Source organism: Cibotium barometz, chromosome 29 (assembly GCF_041138505.1).
Source record: "Cibotium barometz isolate CiBa-2024 chromosome 29, ASM4113850v1, whole genome shotgun sequence".
NCBI classification, from domain to species: Eukaryota; Viridiplantae; Streptophyta; class Polypodiopsida; order Cyatheales; family Cibotiaceae; genus Cibotium; species Cibotium barometz.
The window spans coordinates 12,928,980-12,942,066 of record NC_141074.1 but is presented as its reverse complement, the minus strand read 5'-3'; the positions used below and the strand labels follow the sequence as shown (position 1 = coordinate 12,942,066).

Below are 13,087 nucleotides of genomic sequence, written 5' to 3'. Positions count from 1 at the left end.
TTGTCTGCTGGTAGCTGAACCCATTTGGCTGCAGCAGAAGGTGACAGAGAGACAACGGCTATCACAGTGGGCGTTCCAAACTTGGACCTGCATGTATCAAAAAAGTCTCATGGATGGCGTGCTAGCACTCCATATACCTGCGCAGCAATCATACCAGGATGGGTCTGATCGTAAACCAACACCAGCTAGCGCGCCTCCAAGATTCAGCAGCATCATGAACAGCCGCCACTGCAGGATCACTCATAGATCTCTTCCAAAACCAGGCAAAACCAGGTGATCAGGAGCATTCCCCACCAACGGACCAGTTTCAGTACCTGCTTCTCACAAGTATCTGGCCTATATCAGTTTAAGAACAAGAGAGCTTCAAGCGCCTCATTAGATCATTTTCAAGACAAGTTCATCATGACAGTTGTGAAAACAAAAAGAAATCCCCAGTCATTTTAAGTGGTCTCCATTAATCTTCATTGCATCTCTTGTTGTGCAGGCAGCTGATGGGCCATGGCGACACACAACGCTTGGTCTCCATAGATTTTCCCATTCATTTCACTAGCCTGGAAGCAGTAGAGTATTATACAGTAATTTGCTTAGCAACATGTCACTCCTGCCATATAGATAAATCAGTGACCCAAACATCATGCAGAAGTAGTTATCAAGGAATATACTGCAACATCATTAACAATATTAATGGGTAGCATCATGCAGAAGTATACTTAATCAAAACATCAGCGATTCGGAAACAGAAAGGAGTGAATGAGATGATTAACATACAGCCTTCTCAGCCTCTGCTGACAGGGAGAACCTGAGGAATCCAGCCCCCGTGCTCCGGCCGTCTATTGCTCGTATAATCTACAAGAGAAATCAGGGACTCAAAGAGAAATTAGGGGCTCACAAACTGGTATGTGTTGGAAACAACTCATGTAGACACTTAGAAGATGAGCTCAAATCGTACCCTGCACATAATGACTGTGCCGAATGCTGTGAACAGATTCCTCAGCATCTCATCATCATCGATGCTCTCATCGATTTTGTCCACCCAAAGGGTGGCATGCTGATAGCTCGACTTCTCCATTTCGATCTGCTCATTTCTTTCTCTCAACTCTCTCTCCCTCTCATCTGGTATTTCTTGTTGGGGCGCCCTGCCCACACACCACGGCCACTCCTAATTGTTATTTATCTTCTTGCCATTGACAGTGCTCCTAACAGCATTATCCGCGCAGTTTTCAAAGTTCACAAACCCGCGCAGCATCATCAGAGGTCGCGTTTCTGAAGTCTTTTTCACTTACACATGGTTCAATTCTAACGCAGTGCTTCGCTCCTCTTTCCTCATGAATGGAGACACAAAAACCCGCTTTCCCTTTAAAACCATGAGATTTGTTCTATGGATTGCAGTTGCTGCGTCCTGTTCTTGTTCGAACTGGAGAAAAGCAAAGCCCTTGGAAACACCAGCAACATCGGTGGCAACTCGGCACGAAAGTATGGAGCCATAGAAAAGCATTATATCAATTATGTCCTTTGTGTGTACCGATGGATCCAAATTCTGCGTATGAGATGATTGGATTCATAAGACAATGTGAAGCCAGTCTTCCATGAAAGAATTGAGAAACATGGTACCAAACAGTATTAATTCTACCTTCATAAAGATGCTGGCTGTTCCACTCTTTCCAAGGATTGGATCTGGATTCCAATACATTATCCGCATTGGCTGCCCATCTAGAGGCACGGAGTTCAGCGCCTGCATAGCGTCGGAGGCTGCCAAAGTACAGCCCATTATACATAAGATTAAAAGCACACTCCGGAACCTCCATTATTCTCTGAAAACCAGAGGTGTTTAGTCGAGCATCATAACTAGCAGAGGTGATGCTCCGATTGTGCGTTAAATAGCAAGGTCCTTTCAGCGCAGAGAAGCCCAGATGGGCAGCTACGAGGCCATGTGCAGGGATGGCCAGAATCAGTACCCATGCACCGTGTACAAGAGAAGGGGTGGCTAAACCACCCACCTGTGCAAAGACGTGCAGCAGGGTCGAACAAAGATACCAAACAAATGGAAACAGGACGTTGAGGGCAGGCGGCTTAATATTACCGTCTTTATGGGTTTTGAATTCAATTTCCCCGAAGCCCAACGATCTTCCCTGCCGGATACGCCAAATTTTACCATGCGCCGTCGGTGCCACTTGGTCGAAAAGCCCTCTAAGTTGAAGGTCTCGGACGTTCTCCGCCAGGTCTCCGACATACAGAGTCTTCTGGCCGTCTTCTATCGGAACTGATGTTGACGACGGTGGTAGGTTAGCCTCCGACATCGCTGTTCTTGCACACTGCAGAACGGAGATCAATCGCAAGCTTTTGTAATTTAAGTCTTCCTTTTTCTGCCTGCAGGGCGCCTCCGGTTCGCGCACGAAGAAGGCCAAGTGTAGTGATCTGTAGGCGTTGAAGCTTGCCATCCTTTCAGGCGTCGCGGCACCTTTTGATTAAGCCGTTATTAATTTTGCTCGATCGGTTAATTAAAATAACGTTATTCCATCATTCTCTATTTTTCCTTTCCCTTTTCTTATAATCTATTCGTGTGTTAGTTTTTTTTTTCGTACACACCTGGGCCCACTCAAGTGGGTGGAGCCGATTTCCCCTTACAACAATTAGCCAATTATCATGGTCGGGCAAGGGCCACGTACCATCGGGCAAGAGCCACGAATTAGGCATCCCCCATGACCATCGCAATGAGTCGAGCGCTGGAACAGCGGAGGGGTCTCGTATGGATCCTCCTATCTCGGGTGATCCACCACCCGAGGAGGAGGAGTCACTCGAGTGTTCAAGGGGCAAGAGCCCGAGCAACCAAACACATCAAGCGAGCATAGGTGTCCCTTTATAACATGAGAGAGCCTAGTCGGACTTGAACTCATAACCTAGACGTTACAAGTCACAAGCTTTGACCACTACACTAACTTAGTTGGGACTATTCGTGTGTTAGTTTATTATTTGTATTATTCGAATTCTTAATTTCCGTTTTGTTACTTACTTGTTTTGCCGTTTTGTTTGTGTTAGTATTGATTTAATTTATATTTTTTATAAGAGGAAGGTTGCTTTGATATATGGAGGAAATAGGGGCGCATGAAAAATGTGAAATCATTATATTTAAATTCGTTCACAAAAACCTTAGGATACTTGTGGTGAAATAATTTTGTTTAACCTATTGTAATACAAACTACGGGCAATCTCACTCTTGAAAGGATCTATAAAAGTCCATCGAGACAGCACATTTCAACAAGTACACAACTACATTAGGAGCTAGAAAAAAAAACTATTCAAAAAGATCTAATGGACTCTCCCGAACTCCTCTATGAATTCTCCTTGGCTGCCAAATGGATTAGCTTTCTAAGCATGCACTCTAAATGCACATGACAAGGCATCACAATGTATATGATCATACATAAGTCATCCTCAGCACCATCCCTCATAGACATCCAATGATCATTCATAGCCATCTTCTCTTAGACCTCCACTCCCAACAAACCCATGTTACCATATGAACAGACCCCATGTGGATGTCATATGTAGATGGCCATGTATCACCATCATGAACATTTTTAGCCACCACAGGTTATTTGCATCCATTTCATCATGAGCTCACACATACCATCCCATGTCTTTTCCATCTCCTGATTCCATGACTTGTCCAAGTCACACCATCAAAAGATCTCATGGCTTCTCCTCCTCTCGGCTTTGTCAAGTCCATCTATCTACATGCATCACAAAACTTCTCCTCACTGTATAGCCCAACCCCCCTGGTGAAACACTTTCAAGTGTTTCTCAACACTTTTGTGTATTCTGAACAACTGATCCTTCCACTAGATCAAAAGGGTACAACAACATCTTCCAAAGCCACCTAAATAAGCTGATCCATCCACCTGGATCAAAAGGGAATATATACAACTCCATTGCTTGCTGCAATACACTACTGCCACTAGGATCAAATGGCCTATATATTTGCTTTGTATCCTCCAAGATACCACATCTTATATGGGCTTGAAAGGTTCCTTGGAGTTGTATCCCTATCAGCATTGTGGACCAAAGAGCATTGCCCTCCCTACAAACATATTCCTAACACACAACGAACTGTGCATCTCCATGATCAGAACTCCAATCAAAATCTTGAACTCCCCTAGAGCTCATACAAGTCCAGTTCACCTCGCCCTGCCCATACTCGCTATCATAGTCCTGAGCAACCATCAAAAGAGACTCCCTAGCATCCAAACAAACTTGAGAAACATACTCATTAAATTTCCAAGATGTCCTGCATTTCTCACCACAGCACACTGTATCTAGGCACTGTATCTAGGCAGCATCAAATACAAAACTGGGGCATCATAAGAAACAATATTCCCTAGAAGAGCTTCATACCTATCACACACTGCATGCATATCTTTTGCAAACTCCACATTTATCGACTACCACACACACCAATGGCTTAGCAATGTCCAACACATTGTTATCAACCCTCAAATCCTTTGGAACACTGGCGTCTTCATGAGCATCATCAGATGATAGTCTAAATAAACAAACAACTCGAGTGCACTATGCTTGAGACAAATACATTTGTATCTCATTCAGCAAGGGTGCATGACCCACCATGCGAGGCAAGCACTCCTTGTGCCCATAGTCCTCTAGATCCATCTTGGAGCTCCTCTCCATGAGCATGGGATCTTCCATGGTGCAAAGGTCTTCCTCCATGTGATCTTCTTGATCTAGCCTTGCGATTACACATACAACATGCTTATGTCTCCCTAACCAATGCATCCACACCATCTACAAACACATCCCCAACAACATCACGACAAACAATTTAAAAAAATCTTATGGACTCTCCCTGAACTCTATGAATTCTCCTTGGCTTTTTCCAAATGGATTAGCTTTCTAAGCATGTGTTCTAAATGCACTTGACAAGGCATCACAATGTATATGATCATACATAAGTCATCCTCAACATTGTCCCTCATAGACATCCAATGATCATTTATAGCCGTCTTCTCTTAGACCTGCACTCCCAACAAACCCATGCTACCATATGAACAGACCCCATGTGGATGTCATATGTAGATGGCCATGTATCATCATCATGAACATTTTTAGCCACCACATGTTATTTGCATCCATTTCATCATGAGCTCATACATACCATCCCATGTCTTTTCCATCTCTTAATTCCATGACTTGTCCAAGTCACACCATCAAAAGCTCTCATGGCTTCTCGTCATATGGGCTTTCTCTCAGGTCATGCATCACAAAATTTCTCCTCACATATAGCACAACCCCCGTGGTGAAACACTTTCAAGTGTTTCACAACACTCTTGTGATTTTTGAACAATTGATCCTTCCACCTGGATCAAAAGGGTACAACAGCATCTTCCAAAGCCACCTAAATAAGGTGATCCATCCACATGGATCAAAAGGGAATATATACAACTCCATTCCCTGCCGCAAAATAAACTACTACCACCAAGATCAAATGGCCTATATATTTGCTTTGCATCCTCCAAGACACCACATGTGATATGGGCTTGAAAGGTTCCCTGGAGATGTATCCCTATCAGCATTTTAGACCAAACAACACGGCCCTCCCTACAACATATTCTTGACACACAATGAGCCCTACATCTCCCTGATCAGAACTCCAATCAAAATCTTGAACTCTCCTATAGCTCATACAAGACCACTTCACCTCATCCCGCACATACTTATTATCATAGTCCTGAGCAACCATCAAAAGAGACTCCCTAGCATACAAACAAACTTGAGAAACACGCTCATTAAATTTCCAAGACGTCTTGCATTTCTCACTAGCACACTGTATCTAGGAAACATCAAACACAAAAACTAGGGCATCATGAGAAACAACATTCCATAGAAGAGCTTCATACCTATCACACACCAAATGCATATCTTTTGCAAACTCCACATTTATCCACTACCACACCAGTGGCTTAGCAAAGTCCGTTTTGTTATGAACCCTCAAATCCTTTGGAACATTGGCGTCTTCATGAGCATCATTAGATGATAGTATAAACAAACAAACAACTCGACTGCATTGTACCTAAGACAGATACATTTGTACCTCATTCAGTAGGGGTGCATGGCCCACCATGCGAGGCAAGCACTCCCTATGCCCATAGTCCTCTAGATCCATCTCGGAGCTCCTCTCCACGAGCATGGCATCTTCCACTGTGGGAAGGTCTTCCTCTGTGTGATCTTCGTTATGCAATCTTGGGATTACACATACAACATGATTATTTCTCCCTAACCAATGCATCCACACCATCTACAAACATATCCCCAATAGCATCACGGCAGACCTTGCTATTATGCTCACACACTGACACCATGTCATCCATCTCATCACAACCACCTATCTAAAGATTCAACATCAATTGTAGCAACCTCTTCAAAGCAGGCAACATAAATTTTATCAAGGAATGTTCTAACAAAACATGGAGAAGCATCACGTCGTAACACTACTTGACCACAAACATCATCATCCACATCATATTCATCCACATATATCTACTCATCCATTCTAGCATCATCATTACTTGTATCATCATACAAAGGTAACTCTGACATACTCTCTTCTTCACACTCTGACACATCATAAGACAAACCTATAGACTTCACACTGGCTTTCTCTGATCAAGCAACCCCCAACTCAGGCACTTATGATATCTCCAACACACTAGGGACCACGTGCCTCTCCATAGTAGACTCACCAACCTCTGAGTAATCCTCCATAACTTTGCCAGCATCTACTACCTCCACATCTATACAACTTGCATTTTTTGTAGCTTCACACACACTGATCCAATGCCTTTTCATCCACTTGGTCACTCACATAGTGATCCACAACATGCAGATAGGTACTAGCATGGCACACGTCAGGTAAAACAAATGTATCAAATCTACCTCGCATAGTGGGTGGCATACACAAACCGGCTCTCCATCTTATCTTCATCTCTTGGTACATGGCAATCTTCAAAGCTTCTTCAAATGTACCTTGATGTTTCAGTTCCACCTTGATGTTTCAGTTCCACCTTCTTCTTAACCCTTTCATGCAACACTTCAATAAACTTGTCCTTCTTTAGAAAGTCAGGAGAAACCTGATTTTTCCCTAAAGCTCTCAAAATTATTCCCTGTATAGCTTCAAACCTACCCACAAAGGCTGGTATATCTTCATCCTCTCTCTGATATACAGCTTGCTCAGCTCTCTCCATAAGTCTTTAGAAGTATCTCTTATCCCATATCTTCCTCTCACGGCTTCTCTCAACCTGTCCCAGCTTCCCTTTTCATCATCTGAAGGTACATCCTAGAACCACTCCCTGGCTAGTCCTTCTAGTAGTAAAACCACCATCTTCAACTTGTAAGCATCATCATCCCTATTGTTGTTCAGAGCAACATCTTCTCCCTTCTCTCCTCTGAACCTCGGGGGAGGGGAGGGAGGGGGTCACTCATAAATATCATGTAAGCATAGTAGGTGGGTTCAATAGAAGGGGTTTTTTAAATCCATTTTTTACATACACAAGGATACCTATTAAAGGCGGTATTTACATATTGAATAGAAAAAGGGTATATTTTATTCAGGAAAAATTTGCAGATAAGAGGTTTTTCAATTAGGCCTTGAACGCACGTGATATAGAGAGTTTACATATAGTGAACCCTCCAAGATCTGAACACATCATATCCAAATCCAGCCATTGGTCCTGAGTTGAGCAAGTGGGTTCCAACGTGTGTAGATCAAAGCCTTAAACGAAAGCTCTTTAGTCATGAGTGGAGGCACCAACACATATGAGAGCTCTAGGTGATGGCTTCTATAACACCACCAGACACCACAAAAGAGTGAGATATGCAGGTACAAATACTGAGGGCTCCCAAACCACCAGCTCCAAAGTAACTAACAAATTTGTTGATATCCTCTATCTTTCAACTGACAAGCTAGACACCTCAACCCTTTCAATAAAAATGGCAACACTCACAAAGCCCACTTGGGTTTGACCCAAGTCTGATTCTCAAATCTCAAAGCCTCATCCTTAATCTATTTCTCTCAACTTATTGTACCCAAGATAACATACTCAGCCCGAATAAAACATCACATCCAGAATACTTGATCATCCCATACACGACATACTCCAGCCAAACCTTCTGCTACCTCCACACCTGCAAAACAAAGATGTCTCAACAGCCCTCGGACATGGGCTCAAACAAAGAAGAACAAAGAAAAAGGAAAGGAAAAATAATATCCAAAGGTGGATTCAAGAAAATAGAACCTCAAACCTGCATCATATCAGATACAATCTTCATTATTGAAATTGCAGCCTCATCTACAACCTTCTCTAAACATACAAACTTCTTCAAAAAGGCACTTGCAACTCAGTAGATATTTCACAAAGCGATGTATCTAACATAATCGTCTACAGAGAATCTAGGGCAACCCCTTTCCCCTTCATCGCCTCAGCAATCTCATAATCGTGGAGCTCTTGCTCACCTCTTCTACAAGTGTTTCTCACATCAATAAGGTTTTCTGCTTAATGCGGCAATCATCTTCACTTGAGCGGAAGCAAGAAAACTCTCAAAGCACCACCAACCTGTTCTTGTACCCAAGGCTTGCACACACCAGCACGAAAACAAATTTTTATTCAAAAAAATCTCATATGTACTCTCCTCGACTCCTCTATGAATTTTCCATGGCTAACCAAGTGGATTAACTTTCTAAGCATGTGTTCTAAAAGCACATGACAAGGCATTTGACCATACATAAGTCATCCTCATCACCATCCCTCATAAGCATCCAATGGTCATTCTTCATAGCCATTTTCTCTTAGACCTACATTCCCAACAAACCCATGCTAATAGATGAACAAACCCCATGTGGATGTCAAATGTAGATGGTCATGTATCATCATCCTGAACATTTTCAGCCACAACTTATTCTCATCCATTTCATCATGAGTTCACACATAACATCCCATGTCTTTTCCATCTCCTCATTTCATGACCAGTCCAAGTCATACCATCAGAAGCTCTCATGGCTTATCCTCCATTGTGCTTGCTTAGGTCCCATTTACCACAAAACTTCTCCTCACAATGTTTCAGTGTTCTAGTTTTCCTAGTGTGCACAAAGAGATCCATGCAGATAGACAAGAGAGGATGGGATTATGGATATTTTCTCTCCATAACATTTTTGCTCAGTATTTTGGAAAAATATCCATGGAAGATAAATTTGTATTTTTTTGTCACAAGGTAGCGATGAATTTTTGGAAGGCGTAGGAGTGAATAGGATAGGATAGAAATATTGCCATATAAGACCTTGATTTAGATTAATACCAAGCATAGTACAATTGTTGGAGAGGGACTTGTTAACTCTAGTTGGGACCTAGGTTGCTTTATGATGGGTTGCATGCCCCTTTTTTCTCTCAAGAAAAAGATCCTTTTCAATACACAAAGTTTACCCTTTATGCATTTTGTAAGTCAATTTGTTTAATCTTATATGCAAGCCAACTTACTATTGCGCAAGTTGATTAAGTTGATTCCATATGGGCAATCTACCCCATATGGCTAGTCGTCTCCATGGGGACAACCCACTCCTTTGATAGACGTAGGTCCGAGTGGTGTACTAGGCTCATCAAATTATGGCTATGATGAGCCTACACCACAACGTCAACTAAACCCACCCTTGCTCCCTCCCATCCATCTTCACCACATGACAACATAGTAGGGAGTCTGGGGGGTAGTAGACATGCTAGCGGGGGGGAGTAGGCTACTTTTGATTTGGCAAAATCAACACTAGGTCTCCCGAGTCATCATCCCATAATGCGGGGGATTTTCATCCGCTCATTTTGAGCCACCCCCGAGGAGACCCACCCTACAATAATTTGATCCACCCACCATACCATACAATGTGAATGTCCATGGTGCCCTTGTGGATGGATGTACGAGAGAATCAAGTTGTAAACGGCATGCATGTAGCTTGGAGTTCACAAACTCCTTTAAAAAGTGGAAAGCCCAAAATGGACTCTCAAAGAAATATGTCACTGTTGTGCTCAAGGCTGAGTTCGCCCGTTCTTCATGCGGGCCTTTGCTTCTCGGAGGACTAGATGAAGAGAAGAATAAATACTTTTCTCTCTAATAGGAGAGCAAACATAAAGGGAGTGCCAAAGAACAATTTGGAAAAGACCAACATTTGCTCACAAGAGGAGTGGAGGCACGTGCGAAGCTTTGTGAAAAAGCACCCACATGCTTATCAACAACAAGCGGCATCAAGTGCTTCTCGACTATGAAAGCGAGAGGCTTCACACTTTGGCTCGGGAGGAAAGTCCTCCTTCATTGCTCGTCAATGGCATATTGCTTTAAGAGGGAGGTTATTGGGCATGACCCAATGAAAGAGGAGTAAGATTATGGATACAGAGCCTCCCCCCCCCTCGGTGCGATTCGCAATTATGGGAGTGGAGATGCGTATGCAAGGCGAGGTTAAAACAAATTATACTACTATTGAGCGTGAAGCATTAGCAATGGTTTATGTTGTAAAGAAATTTTAGCATAACCTTCTTGCTAACAAATTTGTATTTCATATTGATCATCAAGCCTTGTTGTATCTTATAAACAAACCATGTTTCACAAGAAGAACCACCAACAAGTGGCTGTAGAGAGCACCAACAAGGTTCTTATTTTGATATTGACAAAGACTATTGAGGCTTATGAACTAACTGGGAGTTTAAGCTCACATAGAAACTTTCTAGGCCTATCACACATTATACACGATGGTGTATGGTCTTGAGGCAATAATGCTTTGGAAGTTCATGATCCAGCCCACTAAAGGGTAGCTATAATTGAAAATCTTAATGGTAATGAATTGTCTCACACCGGTTGTTTGTTTTAGAAAAACTTGAAGACAATAGATAGGTTGCAGTGCAAAACATGCTGACAGAGAAGGACCATAAAAAGAAGTGATTCAAATGACCAAAATCTTAATGATAAAGGGATATTAAGGAAGGAGATCTTGTACTTATGTATGAGGTGTGTAATGAAAAGAAAAAGCTCAAATACATTGGAAAGGGACCATTTAGGGTTTGTGAAGATACAACACAAGGTACTATACATGTTGAGATTCTTGACGGAGTTGAGACTATCGGTTCCTTAATGGTAGTAAGTTTAAGAAATAATATGGATCTCTTATCAAAGAATCCTTACATGCTTTGCATGACAAACAAGCCTCCAAGGAAAGGGCTGCTCAAAAGAAGATCCAAGCATAAGGGGAGGCAAGGGAAAGATGGGAAAAAATTCAACAATGTTGAGAATAAAACCTTAGACCTGTTGCATAAGCTTATGCTGGAGAGGAAATCGACATGATGGATGATCACATTCCACCTCTTAGAACACCCATTCGATTGACTAGACCCTATGGTAAAGTGTTCGATAATGCTATGTTTATTGACACAGGTGCTAGTCATAATCTACTCTTCTTTTTTACATGGAATCAATTGAGTAAACCTCAACTTGAAAAGTCTAACATGAAAATAGATGGTATAAGTGCCAAAAATACTATTACTTAAAAGGGAAGTCAAACCAAACCTTTAGCTCCAAAGAAACATCTACAAGTGCCTCAACATAAAGCCAGGCTTCATCTACACAAATAACTCTAGAAAGTCCACCACCTAAGGAAAGGACTATTGATCAACAAGTTCTTGCAGCAACATCACCAACTTTCCAAGAGCTTGACATTCTAATTCATGCCTATGAAAGTACCTTGCTTGACTAGCCAGCTACATCACGGGCGGCCAGGTGTACTCCTAAGCAAGAATCCCACACAAACATAATCTAGAAAGGATGGCTACAAAAGGTCTCCGTGAAGTCCTAGGATGACAGGAGGCAAGAAGGGAGACATTTCTATTATCTTCACTCCCCTGCGCGACAATTCTTCATGCTTATATGTGAAGAAAGCCTATTGAAAACATCGACACCACAAAATGTGGAGTTGTATGTTTATACATACTTATAGGAACTAACCTACACAACAAATATTTATAAAAGAAGAATAAGAAAAAAGAGATGAAAATGAGCATAAAAAGTAACAATTACAAAGAGAATGTTTAACCTCCAAAGAATCAACTTTTTGTAGGATGTTTGAATGTTGCCTTCTAAGGTCTTAAGAAATGGATTTTTCTTAGTGCAACACCAGTGAATCGTATGTTCAAGAGTAGTTAAGTATTCCTTACTTCCAAATTCACTCATGATATGTTTATGCATCATTGGGTGAGGTCTATTTGTGAGAGTGCATTTGTTGACCTACTTTTTTATAGTTCCACTCCCTTGAACCATGTTGTGATTGTGAGCATCGCATGATCACAACTGTGTCCTACCTTTGTTGGCAATGTAGATTTAGAAGGTATGGGATCATACTTTTTCAATTCCTTGTAGGAGTGACCCCATAGAGACATGATAATCAGAGTGTTCTCTGAGTCTAAGTTTGCATTCACATTGCATCTTTCCAAATGCTGACCTTTTATAAGCTTTGCTCTTTATTTTTGTTATTTTCTTACATGTGTCATCAAAGTGTGCACTTAGGTTTACTGGTTTGCTTGTCATCATTTTTGTTATTTTCTTACATGTATCATCAAAGTGTGCAGTTAGGTTTACAAGTTTGCTAGGGTATATCCATAAATGTAGCATTTCATATCTCCACATTCAACCATCTTACAAGAAAAAAAAAATAATTCTCTTCTATTTGAACATGTTTAGACCTTTTGAAATTTTTAACTTTCAGTGTTCTCTTGGAGAATGTTTGCATTGCACCTAGATTGGTCCATTTTTTTTAAATTCCTATTGAGATGAATATTAATGCTAGCATTTTTTTCTCAAAAAGAGTCACAGTCTTCCTATTCTACGTTAAAATAAGGTATACTAAAAGAATATGCCAAGTACTCAACTCTATGTTTACTGAGCCCTCTTTAGCCATATTCTAACTCTCTAGGCAATTTGTGAGTGAAATGATAGTTGTTACAATAATTAGATAAATAAATAAATAAAAATGAAGACCAAGAAGAGAGCCATCACC

The 13,087-nt window shown here is 41.5% G+C and overlaps 2 protein-coding genes across 2 annotated transcripts; both read right to left on the bottom strand.

Moving 5' to 3' along the window:
* Positions 1-328: 328 nt before the first annotated feature.
* On the bottom strand, positions 329-1,130 carry LOC147621863 (polyadenylate-binding protein 4-like). Its single transcript, XM_086823626.1, has 3 exons — positions 950-1,130; positions 769-846; positions 329-551 (listed from the first exon to the last, which is right to left on the bottom strand). The coding sequence occupies exons 1-3, from the start codon at positions 1,067-1,069 to the stop codon at positions 462-464; spliced, it is 288 nt and encodes a 95-aa protein (XP_086679752.1). The 5' UTR covers positions 1,070-1,130; the 3' UTR covers positions 329-461.
* A 149-nt stretch (positions 1,131-1,279) lies between these two features.
* Positions 1,280-2,438, bottom strand: LOC147621862 (polyadenylate-binding protein 2-like). The gene is made up of 3 exons (XM_086823513.1): positions 2,081-2,438; positions 1,631-1,749; positions 1,280-1,537 (listed from the first exon to the last, which is right to left on the bottom strand). The coding sequence occupies exons 1-3, from the start codon at positions 2,436-2,438 to the stop codon at positions 1,280-1,282; spliced, it is 735 nt and encodes a 244-aa protein (XP_086679639.1).
* Positions 2,439-13,087: the final 10,649 nt, after the last annotated feature.